Genomic DNA, 27596 nt, shown 5'->3' on the forward strand with positions numbered 1-27596 from the left:
CAATGTATGGTTTCATAGGTTTATAAGGAAAAAAAATCTTCTGTTCCAGGAATCAAGAATAAATACCAAGAACAGCCAAGAAATGTTTTAAATAATTTCCTTTCAGATTGAGAGAATCATTTTAGGATTTATTCCCTCAGGGAGAAAGCTCTTCAATAAATATAGAAGTCTGTGGAAAATTAGGAGTTTAATAAGAGGCTTTTATATTGACTTTAATTCATTTACTTCTCCAGTGTTTGCTGCCTTGAAATGTAAAGTTAAAATTAAACAATTTAACTTGAACTGAAAAGATCTCCCGTGGTATGTAATCAATAATGAATTTCTTAGAGGCCTTATCATGCCAAAGAAAGTTTTCTCTATCAGTGAAAATAGAGATCTTATAATTTCATTTAAATGTTAAAGATAATCAATGAAAGTAGAGATCTCATAATTTCATTTAAATATCAAGGATAAGACTGAAGAGCTTCTGGAGGGCCATCGTGTCTCCTGTGTCTTGGAATGAGTCTGCCCCTAGACTTCCCTAGACAGACACAAAATTTTGAGAATTTACAAATAAGACTACATGACCCAATATGGGACTACATCTCACTTGCTAGTGAGCCCTTCCTTATATAGCCACCCTATTAGGCGACATTAGATAGAACGGGGAGGTGGAGTGTGGTTGCGCTCCACGACAAAACTGAGACTGCAGATAGAGAAGAATTGGGCCAAGAAGACTGCCCAGCTAGTGGTTTCTGGGTTGGGAGCCAGAGCCTGCACAGTAATCCTGTGCAAATTGAGAAGTTCTCCATTTGCTCCGTTCCTGTTTCCGTGACCTTTCAGATCTTTGCTACCTAAACCTTTTGAGCAAAATAAAACTGTGAAGATATTTCTTCTCTTTTTACTTTCACAGAAGTCTGTAGATAAGTAAGAAGCATAAACAGATATGAATTTTCAGTGAAAATAACTTTTTGGTTATTATAATTAACATAGACTTGGATGTACAAATCTTAAGCATACCTGTTGACAATTTTGAAAAATGTATATACAGTTTAATAACCAGCACAGAAGTCAAGATAGAGAATATGTCCATCACCCCAGAGAGTTCCCTTGCCCCCCTTTCCAATCAGTCATCTACCCAGAGGCAATAACTATTCTGATTTCTGTCACCATATATTAGTTTTGTCTGCTCTCAAGCAAGAATTTTAAGTCTCAGTTTTCAAAAACATTATAGAAGTATACTTTAGTGTGTTAAAATAATGTTTAATGAAAAGCTTCCTAACACTTGATTGTCTGTATTTCTAAGGTTGAAACTAGTTATTTATGTATATCATATATGTTGTTAGTTGAGATTTTTAAAAATATCACAGAATAGTCTATGGAAAAGATACCTTTATGTTTTTTGACTGCTTGCATCCCAGAAGCGATTATGGAAAGACTTCCACTATCATTAACCTTTTCTCCACTGACAGAAGCTAGACTGCATGGAGCCCATATGTCCCTATGAGTCCTTCGACACTCTGAAACAGTTCCTCGAGTATGATAGGAAGGTCTTGCGTTTTTTCTGCGTGTGGGACGACTCAGGCTCAGTGTTTGGGGATCGTAGAGAACTTATCCTGCATTACTTTCTGTCTGATGATACCATCGAGATCAAAGAAGTCTTGCCACATAACTCAGGAAGAGATGCTATGTCATTGTTTCTCCAGAGAAGAAAGCTACCTAAGGTGAGCAGTAGACACGGGACTGCTTTCCAGGTTTGCTTGTGGGCTGAAGACCCTAGTCACTGTCTGGAATGTTGCGTGTTATGACTGTTGGTGACAAGTCACTATGTATTAGTGCTGGTGTTTAGAAAATTTGCACTTTGTGCCCTCTATTAATATACATCTATGAAAGTAATACAGAGGATATGACAAATTGGAATTGGAAAATTCAGGGCTTAAGGCATGTAAAGGGAAAAAGTCAAATGCAAGAGAACTACCTATGTCATTGAGTTTACCGTGAATCTTATGAAAGTAAATGACTCTCGAGTAAAAGAATTGCTCATGGCCTTGGGAAGAGCAATAGCCTTTGGCCTCTGTAGCCTACTGGGGAGATCCCATTGTATTGGTCTGGGCTGTGAACACACACACACACACACACACACACACACACACACACAGAGGAGTGACTCTTCTGCGAGTAGCCACTTGCAGAAGTAGTCACCAACTAGCTACTGGCTAGCAACAGTAATAGCTTTAGCACCTTTACTGTTAAAAAAGAGTTGTCCAAATGATTTCTACACATGTTCATGGCCACTTGAGAGCTAATGTAACCTGGGTGCAGCGGAAACAGCACATAGACAGAAGACCTGGGTTAGAATTGTAGATCTGCCACCTAATAGCTGTGTGACCTTAGGCCAGTCATTAACCTCTCTGAGCGTATTTCCCTATCTCTAAAATGCTTTTAACTAGGCTTCCCTTCTGAGGTAACTGTAAAGACTGAATGAGATAATATAGTAAAAAGCACTATCTAAGGATCTATAAGAGCTTCCCAGGTGGTATTATTGGTAAAGAACCCGCCTGCCAATACCAGAGATGATAGGAGACCTGGGTTCAATCCCTGGGTCATGAAGATCCCCTGGAGGAGGGCATGGTAACCCACTCCAGTATTCTTGCCTGGAGAATCCTCATGGACAGAGGAGCCTGGGGGGCTATAGTCCATGGGTTCACAAAGAGTCAGACACGACTGAAGCAATTTAGCACGGATGCATGCAAAAACCTATGAACACCTAACTATAAGGCACACGAAAACATCATGGCTTATTCACAGCTCTCTGTTATGTTTTATTTCTTTATTTATTTGGATAATGTTTTTTTAAACTTCTTAGTGCTACTGAAAAGATTACTGTAACACTCATTTCTGATGTGTACAACCACTGGTTATTTGTTTATCACAAGAGACTCTTCCAGATTCTCAAGAGTCTCCCACCAGAAGTCCTGCTATGTAGCTTCTTGGGGCTGGGACTGGGTTTGTCCCAGAGCAAACTCCAGGCATATGCATAGCAGGTGGCCAGGAGGAGCCAGGGAAGCCTGTTTTTAGAATGGCTTTGAAAAATAGGCTAAATATAAAATAATAATGACATACCTGACATTTGCAGTGTTCCTTGACATCAATTGCTTCATTTATTCATTCATTCAACAAATATTTAGTAAGTGTCAGCTGTGTGCTGGCTCTGAGGTTACCATGAGATAGAAAATGGGTTAATTCCTGCTGTATGGTGTTTTCATTCTCGTGGGGGAGAGATCCAAGAGCAATGGGTATTCCCTTGACGCCACATCCTTTGAGAAAGCAAGGAGTAAATACTGTTGCTACTGAAGTTCTGAGAGGATAAATGTCTGGCCCCATGTCCTATAGCTAAGAAATGGCAATGAGAGAGTTTGCATCAAAAAATGTGTTGTTTTTTTCCTCTGTAACGTGCCTTACTTGCACCCCACAGCTCATAAATTCACACGTTTTAACTTTTAGTTTATGTCACACATATCAGGGATGATTCTGATGTCTCAGCTGAGATAAACCAATTAGTATCAGTTTCCATAAGTTCAGATATTTCCTGCCTGACCACCTCCAGCACGGGTGAAACTGAAGGGTGTCCTTCCTGGCTTGCTTCCAGTCACAGTTTGTGTGAGAGGCTGACCGTACTTCACTGTTCATACTACCTAACCGCACTGCCTCTCTCAGCCAGAAAAATGCCTCCTTGCTCAGGGTCAGGCAGGGTGCTGAGCCAGTCAAGAAAGCAAGGCAGGGTCTCTCCATCAGGGCATCTTATTGTTTAGTGAAAAGATGACTGCTGATGAAGCAGTTAGAGAGCAATGACAAGTTTAACCCTGAGGTGGGTGCTATAGAAGTTTGGATTGGGCACTGGCCAGCAGGATGGGAGAGGTCAGAAGGAAAAGATGGGGCTTCGTCAAGTCCTTGAAGGATGAGGGGAGTGTAGACCGACCCGCAGAGGGTGGGGAAACATGGGGGAAAGGTGGCTGGAGTCTGTGTCCTGTCTTCCTCGGGATGATAGAGGAGAACCAGATGGTATCACTTGCCACTTGAGCCCCTCACCAGGAGCATGTTTATGTTGAGAGTCCACCTACCACATCTTGATTTGATTTATATCTTCTAGTATGGCCCCCCTGGAGTCTATCAACCAGGCCAGTTAACAGACCGGACAGTTCTCAATGTGTATGGTGGCTACTCAGAGACCCGAGTGTATGGCTTCCTGTTGGATAAATATCAGGTAAGTCATGTTTTATTACTGTTACCAGTATGGCTTCTCTGAAACCTGGAATGTGGGCTGAGTTGGGTATTCTTCTGGGAGACTGGTTGTGAACGACATTGATGACTATATAAATGTATGTGTTGCACTGTTGCATTTATCAATAATAAACATGCTTAAGTGTACATATAAATATATGCATTGCATTGCCATTTGGTAGCACTACCTTGCTAAAAGAGTGTTTTAAAATGTTGATTTTGAGTGGTTGTCTTTTGATTTGATTTAAAAAATTTGGTTATAAGTGATGTAATGGATTTTTTAAAATTTCCTTTTTCCTTTGAGAGGGGGGATGCCAAGATCTTTGGTGGGTCTGTGGTGCCAACATCATGTTCCTTTGTTTTTATTAGCTAGGAAAATTAGACCAAGAGTTTTACAAAGATACTGACCTATCCATAGGAACCACCATCAATGTGTGGGGAAGGAAAGTGCTCCTTTGTGACTGTGATGATTTCACGAAAACTTATTATAGGACTAAATATGGAATTGGTAAGTGATACATCTGTCAATTAGAAAATAATATTTAAACTTGGAGTCTTTGTTCCCTAGTTAAGATTGAGCTGATTTTTGAGTTTCAAATTCTAAGCTTCTAATAGCTGCTACCATTTATTGAGCATTTGCTAACTGCCAGGCATTTGTTGTCTTATTTATTCCCCTAATATCATCCTCATTTTAGAGGTGAAGAGACTGTGGCTTACAAGGGGTTTCCTGGATGAAGGTCATGCATGCAGCAAGTAGAGTGAGCCAAAAACTTAAACTTGTCTGCCTGATGCCAAAGGCTGCCGTTTTCCCATGTAGTCCCCTGCCTCACTGCTGTGGTCAAGCAGTTGAAATGGAAATGCAAAGACTTTTCTTTCTGCTGAATCCTTGCTTACCACAGAGGCTGTACTGATTTTTGTTCTCTAGCAAATTGTGCCCATCTGCTCTACCTTTGCTGGTGAGACACAGCCAGGCTGCCAGCTTCTCTCTTCTTAGCTCTTCATTCCATTCAGATTAGGTTAGTTCAGTTCATAATGGAAGCCAGTGACTTATTAAGCACCCACTAGATGTAGGTCATTGCAGTGGACACAGGAGATGCAGAGTTGTGTAAGGAGTTTCTAGGCTGGAAGGGGAGCAGAGATCTACTGTATGTTACATGGTGTTATAACTGTCACAGAAGCAGGGGGAGGATCTGAGATGAAACCTGAAAAACAAGCCCCTCTGTTTGTTAAACCTGCAGGCCAGCCCTACCCCCTTCCCGGGCCCTCTACCCCAGGGTTCAGGTACCTGCTGGTGCTTGGCTAAGTGGGGGTGATAGGAGTTGCCAACCTCCCAGATTGGCGTTGGAGCTCAGTTGGGGGTTGCTTACTCCTTTCTGAACATTGGAGTATTCATATGAGCTTACTTCTCTGAGCCATGAGATGGAAGCCAGAAACAACCACAGCTTTTCCTAAAAGACAGGGTGCTTTGTCTCTAGGATGACACGAGGCCCACCTTACGTGTCTTGATGTCCCCACTGTGTAGTATTCCTGGCCTCATGGGAATCATTATATTATGTAAGAAGACACACAGCACACAAAGGGGTTGGAATATAAAAGACTTTCAATTTCTCTCTTTGGTTCACTATGGGAATTTGTTCCACTGCATCTACATGCCAGATTAGTCAAAATGGGGCCAAATTGGTGGCTTCTTCTTATATTATTTTCTAAAATTAGTCCTGTTGGTGGACACAGTTGGGCATATTTGTTTTGGGTACTGAGGACAAGAAGGAGCCAGGAATGTGCAGGTAGTGGCTGCCATAGAGAAGCTGCTAGTGACCCTTAGATAGTTGGGAAGGATAATTTGATTTTTAATAAATGTAAGTACCTGTTCAGAGTTGACAAGTCTTCAGTGTAGAGTTGAAAATTGATAAAAAAGAATGAGTCACTGAAGACATTTACCTATGTCCTACTGAAAGATTATATGCGTGCCTGCTCAGTCATGTCCGATTCTTTGTAGAATTGGAATCCATGGACTGTAGCCCACCAGGCTCCTCTGTCCACGGGATTTCCCAGGCAAGAATACCAGAGGGTGTTGCCATTTCCTACTCCAGGGGATCTTCCTGACCCAGGGATCAAACCCATGTCTCTTGCATCTCCTGCATAGCAGGTGGATTCTTTACCTCTGTTCCACCTGGGAAGCCCACTGAAAGATTACCGTAGTACAAAGGATGTGGTGAGGTCATATGATCCCTTAAATGTTAAGTTCAACATTCAGTTGATGTTTGTTAGCTTGATTTAGAGAATATGAAGTTTGTATTTGGGGAAATGAACATAGTGCTGGGAGACCCAGTACATTGTTAGTCTCTTAATGGGTTTACAGGGAACTTTCAGAGGCAGAGGAAATCTACCAGTGTGCTCCGGATCTAGCCATCTTCACCAGATGCATCAACTTCAAATGTCCTGTGGTCAGTTTCAGTTGAGTCCTAGTGCCTAATTTCTTCCTGCTTACTTTTGCTGTCTCTAGAGACTTACTGTATTATATTTTAAAAAGTCATTTGTGCCTTTAAAGCTCATATAACATGAGCATTATGTCTTTAAAGAGAAAATTATGCAAATGCAAAGTTATGATGCATTTTATAGTCATGCTGACTTTTTATATTTCTTCTAAGATATGTTAAAATATCCCATTTAATAGACACCATTATTACACAACGTTTCTTGAGTAACAACAGTATACTTAATGTAACTAATGGCTAGAAATTATATCCATGATTCAGGGAGGAGGGGAGTGAATCAGTATTCTCTGATTATCTTTGCATTTGCTTTTCCTGACTTTTTGGTAACATTAAATTAATAGACTTAATGTTACTTAGATGCAGTTTTTTTGGACATTTACATTTTTTTTAATAACTCATCTGGCTCTAAAAATTCATAAGACTAATCACATTTTATACATTATATTTTGGTATTCTTGAACCCCAAACCAGGACAGAGTCCTGGCAATAATTGTGGTCACATTTCCTTCCTTGCCAATAATCGTGGTCAGTAGAAACCTGGTGTCACCACTCTGCAGCGCCACAGGAAGAAGCTGACAACTGCCAATGACACAGCTAGGGCCCTCCCTAAGAGGAAGCCAGGGGGAGATTTCTAATGCAGTATACAGCCTGGGTGCCTCAGTACCTTCTCTAACCTATTGCCACCCCCAGCATATTTGGGAGGAGAAAAAATGGCAGACGGACCAAGAGGTGAAGTTGACCACAGTCCCAAGAAAGGCACATGAGAAGCTTTCTATTATGTAGAAGCACAGGGCTTGACAGAATCCCAAGAGATATATATGTAAAACCCCTGTGTTAAACCCCATCTGGACTCCTAAAAAGATGAGATTCTTTTGTGCGTTTCAGGATTCTAAAGAGAAGGCAACTTCCTCCACGAAACAGTCCAGTGTGACTGCCCCACTAGGCAGCTTGGCTATCCCGCTGGCCCTGGCTAGCCTGCCGGGCAGGAGCCTGTCACTCCCTCCTTACTTCGTGTGCATGAACACGGACTGGCAGATGGAGGCCTGTCGGACTTTCCTGTAGCATGAAGGTTGGAAGAGGCTCCAGGGGCTCTAGCAGGTGTTTCTTTCACTGAAGGGACATGGATTTGAATGTAAACTGTTCTTACCTAGAATTCCTGCCTTGGGTTATTATTTTTTTGTCCATAAGAGGACTTTGTTACAATCGATTCTTAGTGGTTGGGACAACCAAACTAGTGTGTGTGTGTGTGTGTGTGTGCGCGCACGCGCGCGCACACGTGCGCATGCTTAGTAGCTCAGTCATGTCCAACTCTTGCGACCCCATAGACTGTAGCCTGCCAGACTCCTCTGTCCATGGGATTCTCCAGGCAAGAACACTGGAGTGGGTAGCCATTCCCTTTTCCAGGGGATCTTCCTGACCCAGGGATCAAACTTGGTTCTCCTGCATTGCAGGCAGATTCTTTACCATCTGAGCCACCAGGGAAGCCATTAAGGATAAGTAAAAAAACTTAAAGCATATTTAATTTTGTGGAGTCATTTATAGCCATCTCTGAACTCTTGGTGTTAGAAACAGCAGAGCATCTAAGATGAGAGTCTAATGATCATTTGAACAAATGAGCCATCCCAAGATGCAACAGCAGAGGTAGAATTTGCTTCTAGTCTCACAACATGGCTTTGATGGACCTAACAATTTTGCTTTTTTTTTTTAAACCTCTTGTATGCAGTGAAGAGGGTTGAAAATGAGATGATTTCTAACGGTTTTCTAGCTAGAGCTAGAAAATCATGTGATTATTTGACCCCAAAGTGACCATCCCACTGAAGTCATTTGACCTGCATATGGGGTACAAGCAGAGGTGGATTCAACCTCAAAAATAATGAAGTTTAAGCTTTAGGGTTCTTTTCTTTGCAGGGGCCCCATTCCAAGGCCCTGGGCCTAATTTTATCTCAATTATTTGACATTTTTTTGTCTTACAGAGGTTCTCCCAAATAATAAGCTTCAGGCCTCCCAAAACCTGGGTCCAAATCTCGGTTACTAGCAAATCAGAGGTGAATATCGAGGTAATTGAAGGCTTTTCTCAGAATCATTTCCAAATGAGATGATGAATAGTAAACCACTGTGAGGGAGCATTAAGATACATTCTTTAAAAAAGAGCCTGTCCCCTCTGTGTAAATTTGTTGGAATCTAGTCAATTGTGAATGGACAGTCAATATATATGTTTTTACAAGTCTCTCGGAATTAGAAGCATCGGACTATTTGAAAGGCAGATGTGTTTTAGGATCTATTAGAATGTCAGTATAAGAAGATATTTGGGACCTGTGGCTGATTCATGCTGATATATGGCAGAAACCTGCACAATATTGTAAAGCAATTATCTTCCAATAAAATTTTTTTAAAAAGAAGATATTTGGGAAGATGCTTTGTAAAAAAAAAAAGTGTATACTTTTTCATTAAATATTTTTTAACACCTAAAACATGCAGGATGGTGGAACAATGGAAAACCAAAGACAGAAATTTATCCAGGCACAATTCCAAACCTTTGTGAATATACACAATTAACCCGTAAAAAATGGAATCTTGAGTCACAGTATCCAGAAAGACTGTATTGTTGAAAAAGTCAGACATGGTGGAATGGAACAGTTCTCGGCATTTATACACTAGATGGCACTGTGGGTGCAGAGGAAAGCTCTAAATTGATTCTTTTGTTACTTAAATCTGTTTCAAAAATGATGTAGTTGAGAAAACAACAGTGTGTTATAAAACCTGTAATTTTGGGGGGAGATGGAGAATGCATTCTTAATTTGAGATTCAGTGTGTGTCCTCTTTTGGTTAGGCTGTTTAGATTATTATATAGAGTTGGAGGCATATGTCCCCTGTTGGAAGAAACCAATCATGCCTGAATTTTCTAATAATCACGTACAGTTCTTCCTGCCATCCCCTATGGTCCTTTTCCTAAAAATGAAGGTACCAGTTAGTGGTGTGTTTCATGTTACAATTAGGAATGATAGGGTCTGCTGTAATTCTGACGAATTCCAATATTTAAACTTGCCTCTTTATTACCAAGGCTTCTCTTTAATTGCCACAAAAATAGCAATAGGAGAGGCTCACCAGTCATTTCCATACCCGCAGTCTGGCCGCCTCCTTTCAGTAAGTCAGTGAGAAATATCTGATGGCATTCTCTTTGCTAGTATGTCTTCTGTGAGCAATTTCTGTCAGGGTGGAACAATACTCTTTTGGGGATTATGCTTGAGGAGGTTCCACACAAAGGCTGTTAGGAAGTCTAAGGAAATGTGAAAGTTGAAAATGTTTTCAAATCAGAGTTAGAAACAGCCCCTTAGCCTTTTGATCAATCAGTACAAAAAAAAAAAAAAAGAAACTATCCCTCCATGTTAAGAAGTAGGCTGCCTTGGATGACACATTGGTGCACATTTTCAATTAGAAAGGTATGTACTAAATCTGTTCTCTTCCTTCTGTTAGAACTTTGGCAATGGAAAAGGAAATCTTTTCTTATGCGAGTCTCCTTTCAGGCTCTAATGGAAACACCTATGGGATGGTCAACTTTGGGGAAGAGGTAGAAATGAGATTCCATGGGTTGTTTGGTTGCTTTGCTTTCTTTTGCTTTAAGAAAGATCCAGACATCATCTTTGCCATTTGTGATGTGCTAATACTAGTGATTGGGATCTATTGAGTCAACGTGTCATCTACTTCAGAGGGCATACTTGCTTCTCAGAGGTGGTACAGCCTCACGAATGAGTACCTAACAGCTCCCAGGCTATTACAAATATGTCTCCACCTGTCTCTTCATCTCTCCTTCATCACAGATGATAAATGAATTAAGAAAGTCAACCGTATTTACCACTTACCTCTCCCTTTGGCAGTGGTGGTTTTAAAAGTTGTGTTAGTTTGATTTGTGTTTTATTTATTAATTTTTGCAGTATCACATTTCAGTACGATTGCAATCTTTTCTTGGGCAGTAATAGAAGCAACCTGGAGGGGTTGTTGGTGAGAAGAAATGTTGTTTTTGTTTTTGATCTAGGTAGTGAAGTATCATGGCCTGGAGCTGAGCTAGAGGAAAGGGAGAGGGCTTAAAATGTGGGCTCAGGAGGAAGAGACATCAGATGGGGAAGGTAAAGGCAAAACAGCCAGGAGTCAGTCGTATTTGGAAAGGAATTTAATTAGTGAGTGTTGACTAAAGATAGGAGAGGGCTACATTACAGGTTAAAATATGGAACGGGTAGCATAAAGTTTCAGACTTGAATTTTCATATCATTGGAAAAATCAAGGAAGAACAAAAAATATTCCGAAATGGGGATGTGATGACAAAAGATAAATGTTTACTTATTCGACACACTCAGTCTCTCTCTCTCTCTTTTTTTTCTTTCTTTTGAACCAATGGCGATTATTGAGTGAGTTCTGTGGTTTTTGTAAACATGATTGAAACCTACCCTCTCAGGATTTTGGTGTGTTTTGTTTGAAAGAGTTTAAAATAGTCTACAAAGATCTCCATGTTCATCTTGAAAACATAACAAACCTTTCAAAACATCCATAATCAGGGCAAAAAAAAATATTGATGTTTCATCTGCCTTTGTTTTGTTATAGAGAACTTTACCTCGATTCCATGCAAGGCCCCATCTCCTCCAAAAATAGAAAGGAAATTTCCACCTTATACCGGCTTTGGTTCTGAAGAGGATTCTCTTCGCTCCTGCATAGGCCTTATGCCCACACCTCATCAGAGGAACTTCAAGAAGTTCATTGAATTTGACAGGTGCTTGAGGGAACTGTTATTTTAATCTGATTTTTCCCAAATGTATGTGGGGTTTGTAATATTGTCCTCATGACAAAACAGATGACAATTTATCTGATTTCAAGTCCAGGGACATGTTGTTATAACTTTAATGAAGATAATTAATATGTAAGTATTAACAGATTCTTACATCAGTGGCTATTTTTTTTTACTTTTTTCCCCAGATTTTTTGAGAAATAATTGACATAAAACATGGCATAAGTTTAAGATATGCAACATAATGATTGGATATATGTATGTATTGAAAAATGATCACCACAAGAAGATTAGTTCACATCCATACCTCACAGTTCAAATTTTTTTTCTTGTGATGAGAATTTTTAAGCTGTACTCTCTTACTTTCAAATATACATTATTATTTACTGTCGTCATCATGCTGTATGTTATGTCCCCAGAACTTATTTGTCTTAGAGCAGAAAGGTAGTTCCTTTTGATCACCTTCACTCAATTATCCCATCCACTACCCACCCCCCTAACTCTGACAGTCACCAGTCTGATCCCTGTTTCTATGAGTTTGTTTTTTTAGATTCTACATGTAAGTGAGATCATGTAGTATTTGTCTTTCTATTGACTTATTTTACTTAGCATAATGCCCTCAAGGTCCATCCATGCTATTGCAAATGGCAGGATTTCCTTCTTTTTGATGATTGAATAATATTCCACTGTGTGTGTGTGTTCGTGTGTGTGTGTGTGTGTACACATGCACGTGCACTGTGTCCTCAGTTTTGCCTGACTCTCTGCGACCCCATGCACTGTAGCACTCCAGTCTCCTCTGTCCATGGGATTTTCCAGGCAAGAACTGGAGTGGGTTGCCATTTCCAACTCCAGGGGATTTTCCTGACCCAGGGATCGGACTTGTGTCTCTTACATCTCCTGTATTGGCAGGCAGATTCTTTGCCACTATGCCACCTGGGAAGCCCCATGTATGTGTGATATGTATGTATGTATTTTTTTACACTTTATCCATATACCTGTTAGTGGACACTTGTGTTGTTTCCCTGTGTTAGCTATTGCAAATAATACTGCATTGAACATGGGGGTGCAGATATCTTTTGGGGATAGTGATTTTGTTTCCTTTGTATATATATATCCAAAAGTAGAATTACTGTCATATGGTAGTTCTGTTTTTAATTTTTTGAGGTGCCTCCATGCTGTTTTCCACAGTGGCTGCACCAATTTACATTCCCATCAACAGTGCACAAGGGTTCTCTGTTCCCCACATCTTCACATTGAGTGGTTATTTTAATGTGCCATCTGGAAGCCCCTAAAGCCATATTATCCCCAATCTATATTGCCTTTCCATGTATGTGTGTGTGTGTGTAAATGTATATATATATATATGTGTATATATATATATATATATGTGTATATATGTGTATATATATATATATATATATATATGCTTTTCCATATGTATCTATCTCAAGATAATCCCTAGGAAATGGTGTAGAGTAAGGGTCATCAGACTTTTTCTTAAAACGTCAGATACAAATATTTTCTGCTTTGCGGACCATACTGCCTCTATCACAGTTGCTTAGCTCTGTCATTGTAGCATGAAAACAGCCATAGACAATCCATAAACAAATGTGTGACTGCATTCCAATAAAACTGTTTATGGACACTGAGAACCCCATGAACAGTATGAAAAGGCAGAAAGATAGGACACTGAAAGATGAACTCCCCAGGTCGGTAGGTGCCCAAAATGCTACTGGAGATCAGTGGAGAAATAACTCCAGGAAGAATGAAGGGATGGAGCCAAAGCAAAAACAACACCCAGTTGTGAACAGGACTGGTGCATAGGAACCTGGAATGTTAAGTCCATGAATCAAGGCAAATTGGAAGTGGTCAAACAGGAGATAATAAGACAATATTGTAAAGTTTAAAAATAAAATAAAATTTTTTTAAAAAAAGGAGATAACAAGAGTGAACATTGACATTCTAGGAATCAGTGAACTAAGATGGACTGGAATGGGTGAATTTAACTCAGATGACCATTATATCTACTACTGTGGGCAGGAATCCCTTAGAAGAAATGGAGTAGCCATCATAGTCAACAAAAGAGTCTGAAATGCAGTACTTGGATGCAATCTCAAAAATTACAGAATGATCTCTGTTCATTTCCAAGGCAAACCTTTCAATATCATGGTAATCCAAGTCTATGCCCCGACCAGTAACACTGAAGAAGCTGAAGTTGAACAGTTCTATGAAGACCTACAAGACTTTCTAGAACTAACACCCAAAAAGATGTCCTTTTCATTATAGGGGACTGGAATGCAAAAGTGGTAAGTCAAGAAACACCTGGAGTAACAGGCAAATTTGGCCTTGGAGTACAGAATGAAGCAGGGCAAAGGCTAATAGAGTTCTGCCAAGAGAACGCACTGGTCATAGCAAACACCCTCTTGCAACAACACAAGAGAAAACTGTACACATGGACATCACCAGATGGTCGACACTGAAATCAGATTGATTATATTCTTTGCAGCCAAAGATGGAGAGGCTCTATACAGTCAGCAAAAACAAGACTGGGAGCTGACTGTGGCTCAGATCAGGAACTCCTTATTGCCAAGTTCAGACAAAAATTGAAGAAAGTAGAGAAAACCACTAGACCATTCAGGTATGACCTAAATCAAATCCCTTATGATTATACAGTGGAAGTGAGAAATAGATTTAAGGGACTAGATCTGATACATAGAGTGCCTGATGAACTATGGATGGAGGTTCGTGACACTGTACAGAATACAGGGATCAAGACCATCTGCAAGAAAAAGAAACGCAAAAAAGCAAAATGGCTGTCTGGGGAGGCCTTACAAATAGCTGAGAAAAGAAGGGAAGTAAAAAGCAAAGGATAAAAGGAAAGATACACTCATTTGAATGCAGAGTTCCAGAGAATAGCAAGGAGAGATAAGAAAGCCTTCCTCAGCGATCAATGCAAAGAAATAGAGGAAAACAATAGAATGGGAAAGACTAGAGATCTCTTCAAGAAAATTAGAGATACCAAGGGAACATTTCATGCAAAGATGGGCACAATAAAGGACAGAAATGGTAGGGACCTAACAGAAGCAGAAGATATTAAGAAGAGGTGGCAATAAAACACAGAAGAACTGTACAAAAAAGATCTTCACAATCCAGATAATCATGATGGTGTGATCACTGACCTAGAGCCAGACATCCTGGAATGTGAAGTCAAGTGGGCCTTAGGAAACATCACTACGAACAAAGCTAGTAGAGGTGATGGAATTCCAGTTGAGCTATTTCAAATCCTGAAAGATGACACTGTGAAAGTGCTGCACTCAATATGCCAGCAAATTTGGAAAACTCAGCAGTGGCCACAGGACTGGAAAAGGTCAGTTTTCATTCCAGTCCCATAGAAAGGCAATGCTCAAACTACTGCACAGTTGCACTCATCTCACACGCTAGTAAAGTAATGCTTAAAATTTTCCAAGCCAGGCTTCAGCAATACGTGAACCGTGAAATTTCAGATGTTCCAGCTGGTTTTAGAAAAGGCAGAGGAACCAGAGATCAAATTGCCAACATCCGCTGAATCATCGAAAAAGCAAGAGAGTTCCAGAAAAACATCTATTTTTTGCTTTATTGACTATGCCAAAGCCTTTGACTGTGTGGATCACAATCAACTGTGGAAAATTCTGAAAGAGATGGGACTACCAGACCACCTGACCTGCCTCTTGAGAAACCTATATGCAGGTCAGGAAGCAACAGTTAGAACTGGACATGGAACAACAGACTGGTTGCAAATAGGAAAAGGAGCACGTCAAGGCTATATATTGTCACCCTGCTTATTTAACTTCTATGCAGAGTACATCATGAGAAACGCTGGGCTGGAAGAAGCACAAGCTGGAATCAAGATTGCTGGGAGAAATATCAATAACCTCAGATATGCAGATGATACCACCCTTATGTGAAGTTCCGGTGAAGAAGAACTAAAGAGCCTCTTGATGAAAGTGAAAGAGCAGAGTAAAAAAATTGGCTTAAAACTCAGCATTCAGAAAACTAAGATCATGGCATCTGGTCCCATCACTTCATGTCAAATAAATGGGGAAAAAGTGGAAACAGTGGCTGACTTTATTTTTCTGGGCTCCAGAATCACTGCAGATGGTGACTGCAGCCATGAAATTAAGACTCTTACTCCTTGGAAGGAAGGTTTTGACCAACCTAGACAGCATATTAAAAAGCAGAGACATTACTTTGCCAACAAAGGTCCGTCTAGTCAAGGCTATGGTTTTTCCAGTAGTCATGTATGGATGTGAGAGTTGGACTACAAAGAAAGCTGAGCACTGAAGAATTGATGCTTTTGAACTGTGGTGTTGGAGAAGACTCTTGAGAGTCCCTTGCACTGCAAGGAGATCCAGCCAGTCCATCCTAAAGGAGATCAGTCCTGGATGTTCATTGGAAGGACTGATGTTGAAGCTGAAACTCCAATATTTTGGCCACCTGATGCAAAGTGTTGACTCATTGGAAAAGACCCTGATGCTGGGAAAGATTGAGGGCAGGAGGAGAAGGGGACAACAGAGGATGAGATGGTTGGATGGCATCACCAACTCGATGGACATGGGTTTGGGTGAACTCTGGGGGTTGGTGATGGACTAGGAGGCCTGGTGTGCTGCAGTTCATGGGGTCATGAGGAGTCGGACACAACTGAGTGAACTGAACTGAACTGATGGACACTGACATTTGAATATCATATAGTTTTTACATATCACAAAATATTATTCTTTGAGTATTTTCAACCATTTAAAAACGTAAAAACCATTCTTAGGTCACAGGCCATATAGAAACAGGTGACTGGCTGTATTTGGCCCATAGGCTATAGTGGCTTCCGTGATTTATAACTGTTTTATAGAATGTTAATTGATTTTAATTTAAGAGGCTTGGTTGAGTTCAGTAACCACAGATTGCTTATGTGGTGGAATATGATTTCAAAAGAAGGACTTTCAGAAGTGTTCCTAATACATGTGAGGAAAAATCTCCCCCTCAGTCATGTGTATAAATGTGGTACTGCTCATTGCTACTTTTTGCTTCTGTAGGAAATGGAGCTCCGGAGAAAGAAGTTGTGGTAGGAAGAGGAAGAGGGGTCTGAAAATGTTGCAGAGGCTTGAATAGGATGCAGACTAAACACTGAAGTCTTACATGAGGGGAATAATGGATCAGGAGAACCTGTGGAGAAAAAAGATAAAGAGAACATGGAGTAAGAGCAGGAGAAGGAAAACAACAAGGCATCACCCTGAATTTGATCAAATTCAATGGCATGAGATGCCATTGTAGAATATTTTGAGGTGGAGAGAACAGTTTTGGTATCGCGGTAAACATGGTAAAAATGCATTAAGAATTGTGTAGAGTGTCTGAAAGGCTGTGTTTGCCTTGACATGATGCCCTTTGTCTTTTAAGAAGTAATCTTTTATTTGTAAGGACTTGGGAGTTTTGTTTTTAAGTTTCAGAGTTGATACTGCTCAAAGTGTGGTCCCCACACTTTGTGGTCTGTGTCTCACCCCAGACTTACTGAGGCCCAGTCTCTGGGGGTGGGGCCTGGCTCTGTGTTTTAACAAGACATCCAGGGGTTTCTGGTGATGGGCACCAGGGTTTGAGAACCACTAATTTCAGATCACATAAGAGGGACACCAACTCATACTCCATCCTCCCTTGTAGATAGCAGTATTTATGTGAAGTTCCAGGGCAGGACTTTTGATGGATTGTTGTTGTTGTCCACTCACTAAGTCACGTCTGACTCTTTGTGATCCCATGAACTGCAGCATGCCAGGCTCCCCTGCTTTTCACTGTCTCCTGGAGTTTGTTCAAATTCATGTCCATTGAGTTGGTGATGCTGTCTAACTAACTCATCCTCGGTTGTCCCCTTCTCTTGCCCTCGATCTTTCCCAGCATCAGGGTCTTTTCCAATGAGTGAGCTCTTTGCATCAGGTGACCAAATTATTGGAGCCTCAGCTTCAGCATCAGTCTTCCCAATGAATGTTCAGCTTTGATTTCCTTTAGGATTGACTGGTTTGATCTCCTTGTGGTCCAAGGGACTTTCAAGAGTCTTCTCCAGCACCACAATTTGAAAGCATCAGTTCTTCATTGCTCAGCCTTCTTTATGGTCCCAGCTCTCATATCTGTACATGACTACTGGAAAAACCATGGCTTTGATGGATACTTTTCACTAACTGCTGTTTTTAAGGGCAACCACGTGAAGGAGGTGGGCAGGAAGAATGTCCCTATTGTAAAAGGAGAGGGAATTTTTCTTATAAGTAAACAGGAGGAAACACGATCCAGGGTGTTGCTTCTGGAATCCAGTGGGAACAGTGTTCCTTGTGGGTAGTTGCCTTAGTCTCTCTTTCTGTCTGCACCACATCAACTTGCCCACAGAGCACTGACTATAGACAGCATTCCATGTTCTTGTCATGCTGTTGTGGCTGGAGAACAGTGGTCCAGGCATGAATAGCTCTAATTTCTTTTCTTTTTGTCCATTGCTCATTCTGTGCCAGGAATATGCTTCTTCTCTCAAGCTCCTCCCACACAGTGACCTTGTTTCCATAGAAACTGGCACATTCAGCTGGAGACTTACACATGAGTTTGAATAACCCAAGGTTTTCAAACCGTGAGAACCTTAGGAAGATGATCTCACAAAGCATACAAAGAAAAGTTTCTTAATGCAAATAAATAAACTGTGAATTGAGACGTGCGACACACATGATGTGTATTGATGATATATATTGCTATTAAAATTGTACTTGTGTTCATTGTTGTATGAGGTTAACAGTCATCTATGGTGAGTCACTGGAGAGAGATAGTTTCAGATCAAAGCATATGAGGTTTTTTTTTCTGATGGAATGGAGACTTTTATTGTCTGGGTAAAAATTCACTGTGGTGCCTGCTGGGTACATTGTCCAGTCTGACTTGGGAGAACCAGAAAAATATCTTTCTCATTGCACCTGGCTGAATTAGTTATTTTGTTTTCTGTGTGCTCACAATACTCTGCTGATCATACTTATAAAAATAATAATAATATTACTAGTAAAAAGTAGTTTGTGGTTATGATGTGCTAACTACAATACTTGATCTCATTTAATCCTCAAAACAACCTCATAAAGTAGATAGAAGGAAATGGCAACCCACTCCAGTGTTCTTGCCTGGAGAATCCCAGGGATGGTGGAGCCTGGTGGGGTGCCGTCTAGGGGGTCGCACAGAGTCGGACACGACTGAAGTGACTTAGCAGCAGTATTGTACCCATTCTTCACATGAAGAAACTGAGGCTCAGAGAGTCTATTCAATTTACCTAATCTCACCTAAAAATTTAGCTAATTTTTAGTTCAGGTAGGATTTGAACCCAGGGAAATCAACTCCTGGAGTTCACCTTTCTTGCCCCAGAATCTGTACATATCATAGTGTGTGGCAGTTACTTGTTTATATATAGACTCAGAGCTTCTTGAGGGCAGGGTCTGGCTTTATTGTTTCTCTTAGAGTTAGAACAGTGCTGCTTGTGTACTTGGGATTCAATAAATATTTTGTCCATAAGAGAAGAGGAATGATAAATAAGTGAGTAAATAAAATGAACATTCACCCTTTTAGTTCTTAATGATGGGTAGAAGAGATGGATGGCTTCCTACCAGAAAGGCTGTTATCCCAGACTTTTGCTATTCATAATCATATAGCATCTAAAGATTCATAATTTAATCTTAATCTCTGACTTGTTTCAGATATTGTCCATCTGTTGTCTCCGTCAGTCATTTATTTTCCTCTTTCCCATCAGTAATAATAAGCCTTCATGTCTCTTCTAACCATAAGACTATAGCTATAGCTATCTTTAAGGTTTTTATTATGTATGTAGCCCTGGGTGAGCCAGTCATTTACCCTCAGTGTGCCAGACACTGATATTGGGGCTTGGGATCAAAACAGACACAGAGCCCTGCCTTCATAGAATTTACATTTTAGCTAGGGGAGGTAGATAATAAACAATAAAGATAATACATAAGTACATTCTCTAGTGTATGGAAGGTATTAAAGTGCCACAAAAAAGTTAAGAAGGTAGCTATGAAGAGAATAAATGGGAACTTAGAATGTGGGACTTGAGGAGCAACCTGGGTTTCAATTCTTAAAATAGTTTAAATTGGAGGTTAATTGCTTTACAATATTGTGTTGGCTTCTACCATACAACAAAGTGAATCAGCCACAAGTACACGTATGTCCTCTTCCTCCAGGATGCCCCCCCACCCCTCCAGGTTGTCACAAAGCACCTGGTGTTTTGTGACAACCTGTGTTATACAGAAGCTTCCCACTGGCTATCTGTTTTACACACAGTAGTCATGTATGGATTCTACAATTGGACTGTGAAGAATGCTGAGCGCTGAAGAATTGATACTTTTGAACTGTGGTGTTGGAGAAGACTCTTGAGAGTCCCTTGGACTGCAAGGAGATCCAACCAGTCCATTCTGAAGGAGATCAGCCCTGGGATTTCTTTGGAAGGAATGATGCTAAAGCTGAAACTCCAGTACTTTGGCCACCTCATGTGAAGAGTTGACTCATTGGAAAAGACTCTGATGCTGGGAGGGATTGGGGGCAGGAGGAGAAGGGGATGACAGAGGATGAGATGGCTGGATGGCATCACCGACTCGATGGACGTGAGTCTGAGTGAACTTCGGGAGATGGTGATGGACAGGGAGGCCTGGCGTGCTGCGATTCATGGGGTCGCAAAGAGTCAGACACAATTGAGCGACTGAACTGAACTGAGTGTGTATATATGTCAGTGCTACTCTCTGAATTTGTCCCACCCTCTCCTTCCGCTATGTCCAAAGTCTGTTCTCTGTGTCTGTATCTCTATTCCTGCTCTGAAAATAGGTTCATCAGTACCATTTTTCTAGATTCTGTATATATGCATTAATATACAAAATTTTTCTCTTTCTGACTTTACTCTGTATAACAGGCTCTAGGTTTATTCACCTCATTAGAACTGACTCAGATGTGTTCTTTTTTATGGCTGAGTAATATTCCATTGTATTAATATATATGTACCACAACTTCTTTACCCGTTCATCTGCCAGTGGACATCTACCAGAAAGACAAACAACCCAATCAAAAAGTGGGAGGAAGACTTAAGCAGACTTTTCTCCAAACACATGAAAAGATGCTCACCATCACTCATTATTAGAAAAATGCAAATGAAAATTACAGTGAGGTATCACCTCACACCAGTCAGGATGTCCATCATCAAAAAATCTACAAACAGTAAATGCTTGTTTCAATTTTAAACAGTGTGGTTTGGATAGACCTTACTGAGGAGAGGAAACATGTACTAGGCAGAAGGAACAGTCAGTGTAAAAATGCTGAGTAAGAAGCAGGCTTGGGATGTTCAAAGAATAGGCAGGAGGCTGACAAGGATAGACAAGATGAGTAACAGGCAGGGTAGACAGATTAAGAGAAGTAATGGGCAATCAGATCACATAAGGCCTTGCAGACCGTTGTAAGGATTCTTTTGACTTCAGGTGATAAGGGTACTCATTGGGAGATTTGAGCAGAGAAGTGACTTGATCTGATTTATGTATTCAAAGAATGACTCCAGATGCAGTGTTGAGCATAGAGTGTAGAAGGGCAATGGTGGAAGTAAAGACGAGTTAAAACAAGACTGTAGTAGTCCCAAGAGAAAAGTTATGATGGCTCCATCAGGGTGAGTGCCATGAAAATGATGAGAAATAGCAGATTCTAGAAATATTTTTGAAGGTTGAACCAGTAAGATTTCCTGGCAGATTGGATACAACAGGAGATAAAAATGACTCCCAAGATTTCTCCAACTGGAAAGATGGAGTTGCTATCTATTGAGATGAGAAAGACTGTAGTTAGAGTAGGTTTGTGTCAAGAGCAGAAGTTCAGTTTGAAACAAGTTAAGTTTGAGGTGTCAGATATCAAGTAGAGATATTGAGGTGGTGGCTGGATATGAGTCTGGGATTTGGGAGAGAGTTCTGAGCTAGAGACAGAACTTTGGAAATCATCCACATGTAGATAGTATTTAAAACATGAGACTAGAAGGGATCACTGAAGGAGTGAATATACACAGAGAAGTGGATGACTAAGTTATTCCTTGTTATCCTTGGGACACCCCAAATTAAGATATCGAGGAAAAGAAGAGGAACTATTGAAGGATACTGAAAAGAAGCAAGCAAGGAGGTAGGAGAAAAACCAAGAGAATATAGGATCCTGGAAGCCAAGTGAAGCAAGAGTGTCATGGAAGAAGGAATGATCATTTATACCAACTGCTGCTGATTGGTCAAGTTAGGCACAAAAGTGGACCATTGGAATTGGCATTGTGGAGATCACTGTTGACTTTGACAAGGGTTGTTTAGGCAAAGGTTGTTTAGAACAAACCTAATGGAAGTGGATTTAAGAGAATGGGAGAAGAATTCAAGACAGTGATTATAAGTAACTCTGGGCTGTGTGGAGAAAAGATTAAGACATAGCTGCTGGACTTAGGAATTTATCATTTGTTTTGAGACAGTGGGAACCACCACATTAAAAAAAACAGTCAAGGATACAAGTCTATACAATGCTAAATCAGGTGTTACAGATAATATTTGGTACAGGAGGCATGAGTAGGTGATCAGCTGGGTAGGCAGCCATGGTCACGGAGAGCTCTACTGATTGAGGCCCAAATAGATGGGCAGGATTCTGGACAGGAATAAGAAAGGATGAGAGTGTACCCTGGGGGAGGGGATGACACAAAGCAAAAGGCTGGATATAGAAACAAGCTCAGTGTGGGGCGCTAAGTGAAGTGACTATGTGATTTGAGTAGAGAATGTTATAGGCAGTCATGACAAATAGGTGTGTGTGTGTGTCTGTGTGTGTGTGTATGTCTGAACTAGACCATTAATGGTCCAGAAAGCCAGACTAATCAGTCTAGGTGGTATGATCGGAAGCAGGGAAAATGCTAAATTTTTTCTGAGTGCTGGGTGTATTGTGATAAAAAGAGTGTTTAGAGAACTTTGATAACTAGCTTATTAGTCAAAGAAATATTTGAAGATAACCTGCAAGTGTTTTTTTAAAGTATGCTCTGGGGATGATTTCATCAGAATCTCTTGGGGAGCTTATTAAAAATGTAGGTTTCTGGAGCTGCAAGTGAACTACTGAATCCATATCTCTAGGAGTGGGACTCTGGATTCTGTATATTTAACAAGCTCCCCGTGTGACTTTCACACATGACAACGTTTGTGAATGATCTTGCTTGAGTAGACTGTAGTGTTTAGTTCATTTTAGTCACTCAGTCAGGTCCGACTCTTTGTGACCCCATGGACTGCAACATACCTACAGATTGTAGTATAGATAAAGATTTTGCTTGAGTAGATTGTATTCCTGGTTGACAAGCTGTCTAAAACACCAAAATTACGTTTAAAAAGGCATATTAAACATGAAAAATCCATACTTAACATCCACACTTGTAAATTTATGTAAGTTCTAGGAAGCTAAATTTGCAATTGTGTTCATTTGGCCTGACTTTAGACCTCATTCAGTTGTTTCAAGGATATTTCGGGCATCTGTAAAAGTATGGGTCTTTCATGAGAGGGGGGGTTACCAAATCTGTTTGTTACTTTTAAGTCCAATTATGTACCAGAAAAGATGGTTGAAAAGGTATAGCTGTCCCTTCCCTGTGCTGTACGAGGTCTGTCTGAAGCCTGGGAAACTAGGGACTAAGAAAACAGCTCTGGAGATCTGGCTGTTTTGCCAGGGCTGCCCTGGGGCTAGCCCCCATATTGCTACTTTCCATCTCACTTGAGGCCTCAAGCTGGGAATCGTGGAGCCATGCTTTTTCAATCCTGCCTCCTTGGACAGAGAAAAACACCTTCTGCCTCTGTAAATCAGAAATATATATATATATATATTTTTGGTCTGTTTCTTTATAAATCACTGTGACTGAAAGGAAAGAATGACTTTCGGCACTGGAGACTGAAAGTGAGGACCTCTCTTGTGACAGGGAAGGGATGAAGTACATGGTTTATTTTACTCTGTTCCTGCTTGGGGTATTGATTTTGATTATCAGAGCCTTCCCAAAGAGTTTAGTGTTTGTCATGAATCTGCCTGCAATGCAGGAGATACAAGAGATGCGAGTTTGATCCCCAGGTTGGGAAGATCCCCTGGAGGAGAAAATGGCAACCCACTCCAGTATTCTTGTCTGAAAAATCCCATGGACAGAGTAACCTGGAGGGCTACAGTCTGTGGGGTCGTGAAGAGTTGGAGACGACTGAGTGACTAAGCATAGCACAGCACCACCTTTCACTAGCTAATATCCACAGACACACTTCTGCTGACAGACCATAAATTAATTTATTCCATAACCAGGCAGTCAATTTGGGGAACTTTAGGTTCTAGAATTTGATCTCATCATCAGTCTTCAAGACTATTCTATTCACACATTGAATTCTAAGTGCAAATTCCAATCTACATGGATCTTATAACAACTTTCTACAAACATTTATTAAGTACTTAGAATGCAAAAAAAAAATGTTGTATTAGACAACGATTAATAAGATGCAGTCCTTGCCCTCAGAAAAGAGACTTGTAATGGCAACTTATGATATGGGTGATAAGTGTTATGAAAGGTCTGTCATATTTAATATAGCATTTGAAAGGGAAAAGGGAAATTTTCCCTTGAAGGGAGTTAGGGGGCTGCTGGGGAACTGGGAGAGTGACTTAGCAAGGAGACTATGTGAGGTTGGAAGAAACATAAGGAATGGGCTTGAGAAAGTGGGCAGTGAAATGGGGAGGTTGCTTCAGGCACTGGCAAAGCACAGCCTCTTGCCTCCTGGGGCAGCAAGGCCCAGGCGCAGTGCTTCTACTGACGTGGTTGCTGTGATTATTGTCCAACCTTGTGAGTAGAGAACATCCATTTAATGCAGATGGTTTGAGCAGTGTGTTTATGACATTTGTTTTGGGTACGTTTTCCCAATGTGTTACCCTGGACGTTTTCCCACTGTGTTAACCTGGACAAATAGGTGTGTGTGTGTGTGTGTGTGTGTGTATGTGTTTGAACCCAGACTATGAATGGCCCAGAAAGCCAGAATGAACAGTCTCGGTGGTATGATCAGAAGCAGGGAAAATGCTAAATTTTTTGAGTGCTGGGTGTATTGTGATAAAAAGAGTGTTTAGAACTCTTTGAAAGAGAACTTTGAAAGAATAAGAGATATTTTAATAAACTGGGAACATGTCTCTGCATATAGATTTAAAGCCCTAAAAGAAAATGGTTGAACTTTTTCAACCTTTGAGAGTTTATGCCAGTGTCTGAAAACCATAGTGCACTTGGATGGGAGGCGGGTGAAAGGAGTCAAGAGTACACACTTCCAGTTATAAAATAAATAAGTCATAGGAATGTGATATATAGCATGGTGACTGTAGTTAATAATACTACAGTACATATTTCAAAGTTGTTGAGAGAATAGATCTTAAAAGCTATCATCACAAGAAAAAAAATTTTGGTGATGAATGTTAACCAGACTTAACTGTGTTGGTCATCTTGCAATATATACAAATATCAGATCGTTGTGTCATACACCTGAAACTAATATTATATGTCAATAAAAATGGCATATATTTTGCAGGATTTTTTACATATGTAATATGCAAAATATTACTTATATAATGCTATAACCTTCATTTTTTCTTCCATTTAGCTATGGCAACATAAGCAATACACTCCGGTTTTTTGCAAAACTAATCACACATAAATGTGCTGATGTGGAAAGGATGTTTGTTATTTCATATTTTCTCAGTGATGACACAATTTCAGTGTTTGAACCCATAGAGAGGAATTCAGGTAAGAGACATACTACCCATAGCAATTTCCTCAGAACAGTGAACTGTCTCTTCATGTTGAAAGTTATGGAATATAATCTCATTTTTATAGCCTAGATGATCTAAGAGAGTGGCTTTCTTTCTTTTTTTTTAACCACTAAAAGTTCATTTTACAAAGACCTCTTAAATGGGAACTCAGACATATAAAATGGTAAAAGAGGAATAGTTTTGGTTGGCTCAGGACTGGGGGACTCAAGACACCTCCTTTTTGACACTGTCCCCATTTCCTTTGTGGTCTCTGAGGCACCTCTGTGGAATCCAGTGGCTTCAAAATTATGGTCTGGCTGCCACAAATTCTGTGTACAGCTAGCAAGACAAGAATAAAATCTGTATTTGTGATAATATCACTTACAAAATAAGACAAGAATCCCCGATTAACAAATTTAATCTTCAGAGTCTATTTCCCTCTGGCTGTTGAGGCCGGTGCCAAGGTTCCAGCACCAAGGCCCATGGGATGGCCTTGCTGCAGTGCACTGATAGGGTGGCCATTGCTGAGGAAAGCTATTGATTTTGACTTACCAAATTATGGAACTGTAGGGCTCTATCCTTTGTCTCAACATGTTTAAAATTTTTATCAGTGCTGAAGATACACGTTCGGGAAGAATAGTCCATGGTGTACTTGGTTAACCGGCTCTCTGAAAAAAATTTAAAAGCTCTATTTTGTACCATTTGTCAATTTCCATGATGTAAATACCCAAACCATGGCCAGTTTCAAGCAACCAACAGTTTAACAACTGGCTTTCCAAATCCCTGAACATTAAACTATCAGTCCTTATGAGCTGGTAGGAGCCGCTCAGTACACCAATGAATCATGAATAATTTGTATAAGTAAGTCAGGCTCCACTTATACAGATTTGAATAATGGACCAGATCTTAAAATATGAAGTCAAATAGGGATGACTATAAAGTAATGCTCCTGAAAGTCAAAAAATCACCTCTGTACATCTAGAATAGGGATGATATGGCTAAACAAATTGCAACATTCATAAAACAGGATGATAGCAGTCAACTAGAAGCTTACTGGTAATAACAGCAGCCCTGGCTGAATACCTTCTGTTATCCTTATAAGACTTTTATGAGGTTAAGTCTTGTGTTAATGTAGGTCCTTAAGAGGCAAAGCCCAAGATGAGGTTAAATGTACAAGAGATTTATTAGGGAGATGGCAGGTGAGGGAAAACATGGCAGGAGCCAGAAGATGCCAGGAGTGCTATCAGACTACAGTGTGTGTGTGACTCCTGTGAAGGACAGAGGAAAGAGGAAAAGGGAAGGTCTTAGACCACAGTGAAAGTCTTAAGAAAATTTTGGCAAGGCTGACTGGGCGTTCTGGAGCCAGAGTCACCAGTGCGAGGAACTCCCATCTTGCCTGCCTTAGTCTGCCTACCTTGCTCAGTCATGTGTTGGTAGCAGCCTGTGGGAAGCATGACCTCGGCACAAATATGAGGATAGATTTCAGAACACAGCAGTTGGGGCCTTCTGTCAACTATGTTCCCCACAGCCAGCAATCTGAGAAGTACATTTTCATAGCCCCCCACAAATATTATTCCCATTTTCCAGCGAGAATTTGGAGGGGCTCAGAGAGATTAAATGACTCCTAAAGATCATCCAGCAAGCAAGCGACAGAACCAGGATGGACTCCAGCTCTCTTTGGCTACAAAGCCGAAGTCTTTCTGCCACTTCTGGTTTCTGAACGTGGTAAAAGCATGAGGAAGCCGCTCCCCAGAGCTCACCTGGTCCCAGGATGTATCCACAGGGTTGGAGATTTCAGTTCAGTATCAGTTAGAAGATAGTGGAGTCCCACATTTAACTCTGGTCACTGCTTGCCAAAACACAAACAATGCCCAGAAAAGAGCAAAGGAAATGATGAGAATTCTGAGAAGTAAAAAAAAAAAAAGAATGAAGCATTATTTAAATATTTTGCCTGTAGAAACAAAGAGTTAAGGGAACTCCTATTGTTATCTTCAATTAAGTAACGCCTTTCCAGAAATGGGGCATCTTTACATTTCATCTGTATGTCAGAAGATGTATATAAGACATCATCTGGGACAAATAGGTGGAAATAAACTCAGGTGAGAAATTTTCTACCTAATACAGTTCAGGCAGGCTCAGAAGATGTTCCTGTTGTATCAGTTTCCAGGATGCTTCTGGACATAGACCAAGTCCTCACTAAATGTTTATTTAAGTGTTTGGATTGGGAAGGGAGA

The 27596-nt window shown here is 40.5% G+C and overlaps 1 protein-coding gene across 5 annotated transcripts in view; it reads left to right on the forward strand.

The window, feature by feature from the left end:
• EFHC2 (EF-hand domain containing 2) overlaps nucleotides 1-27596 on the forward strand; it is a 240422-nt gene that overhangs the window by 113089 nt on the left and 99737 nt on the right. For all 5 annotated transcript variants that reach the window (XM_061410374.1, XM_061410378.1, XM_061410379.1 and 2 more), the window contains exons 5-9: nucleotides 1452-1703; nucleotides 4130-4243; nucleotides 4630-4768; nucleotides 11352-11517; nucleotides 25215-25357. In XM_061410374.1, the coding sequence (XP_061266358.1) occupies nucleotides 1452-1703; nucleotides 4130-4243; nucleotides 4630-4768; nucleotides 11352-11517; nucleotides 25215-25357 (814 nt within the window). The remainder of the gene's footprint in view (nucleotides 1-1451; nucleotides 1704-4129; nucleotides 4244-4629; nucleotides 4769-11351; nucleotides 11518-25214; nucleotides 25358-27596) is intronic.

Source organism: Bos javanicus, chromosome X (genome assembly GCF_032452875.1).
Source record: "Bos javanicus breed banteng chromosome X, ARS-OSU_banteng_1.0, whole genome shotgun sequence".
NCBI lineage: Eukaryota > Metazoa > Chordata > Mammalia > Artiodactyla > Bovidae > Bos > Bos javanicus.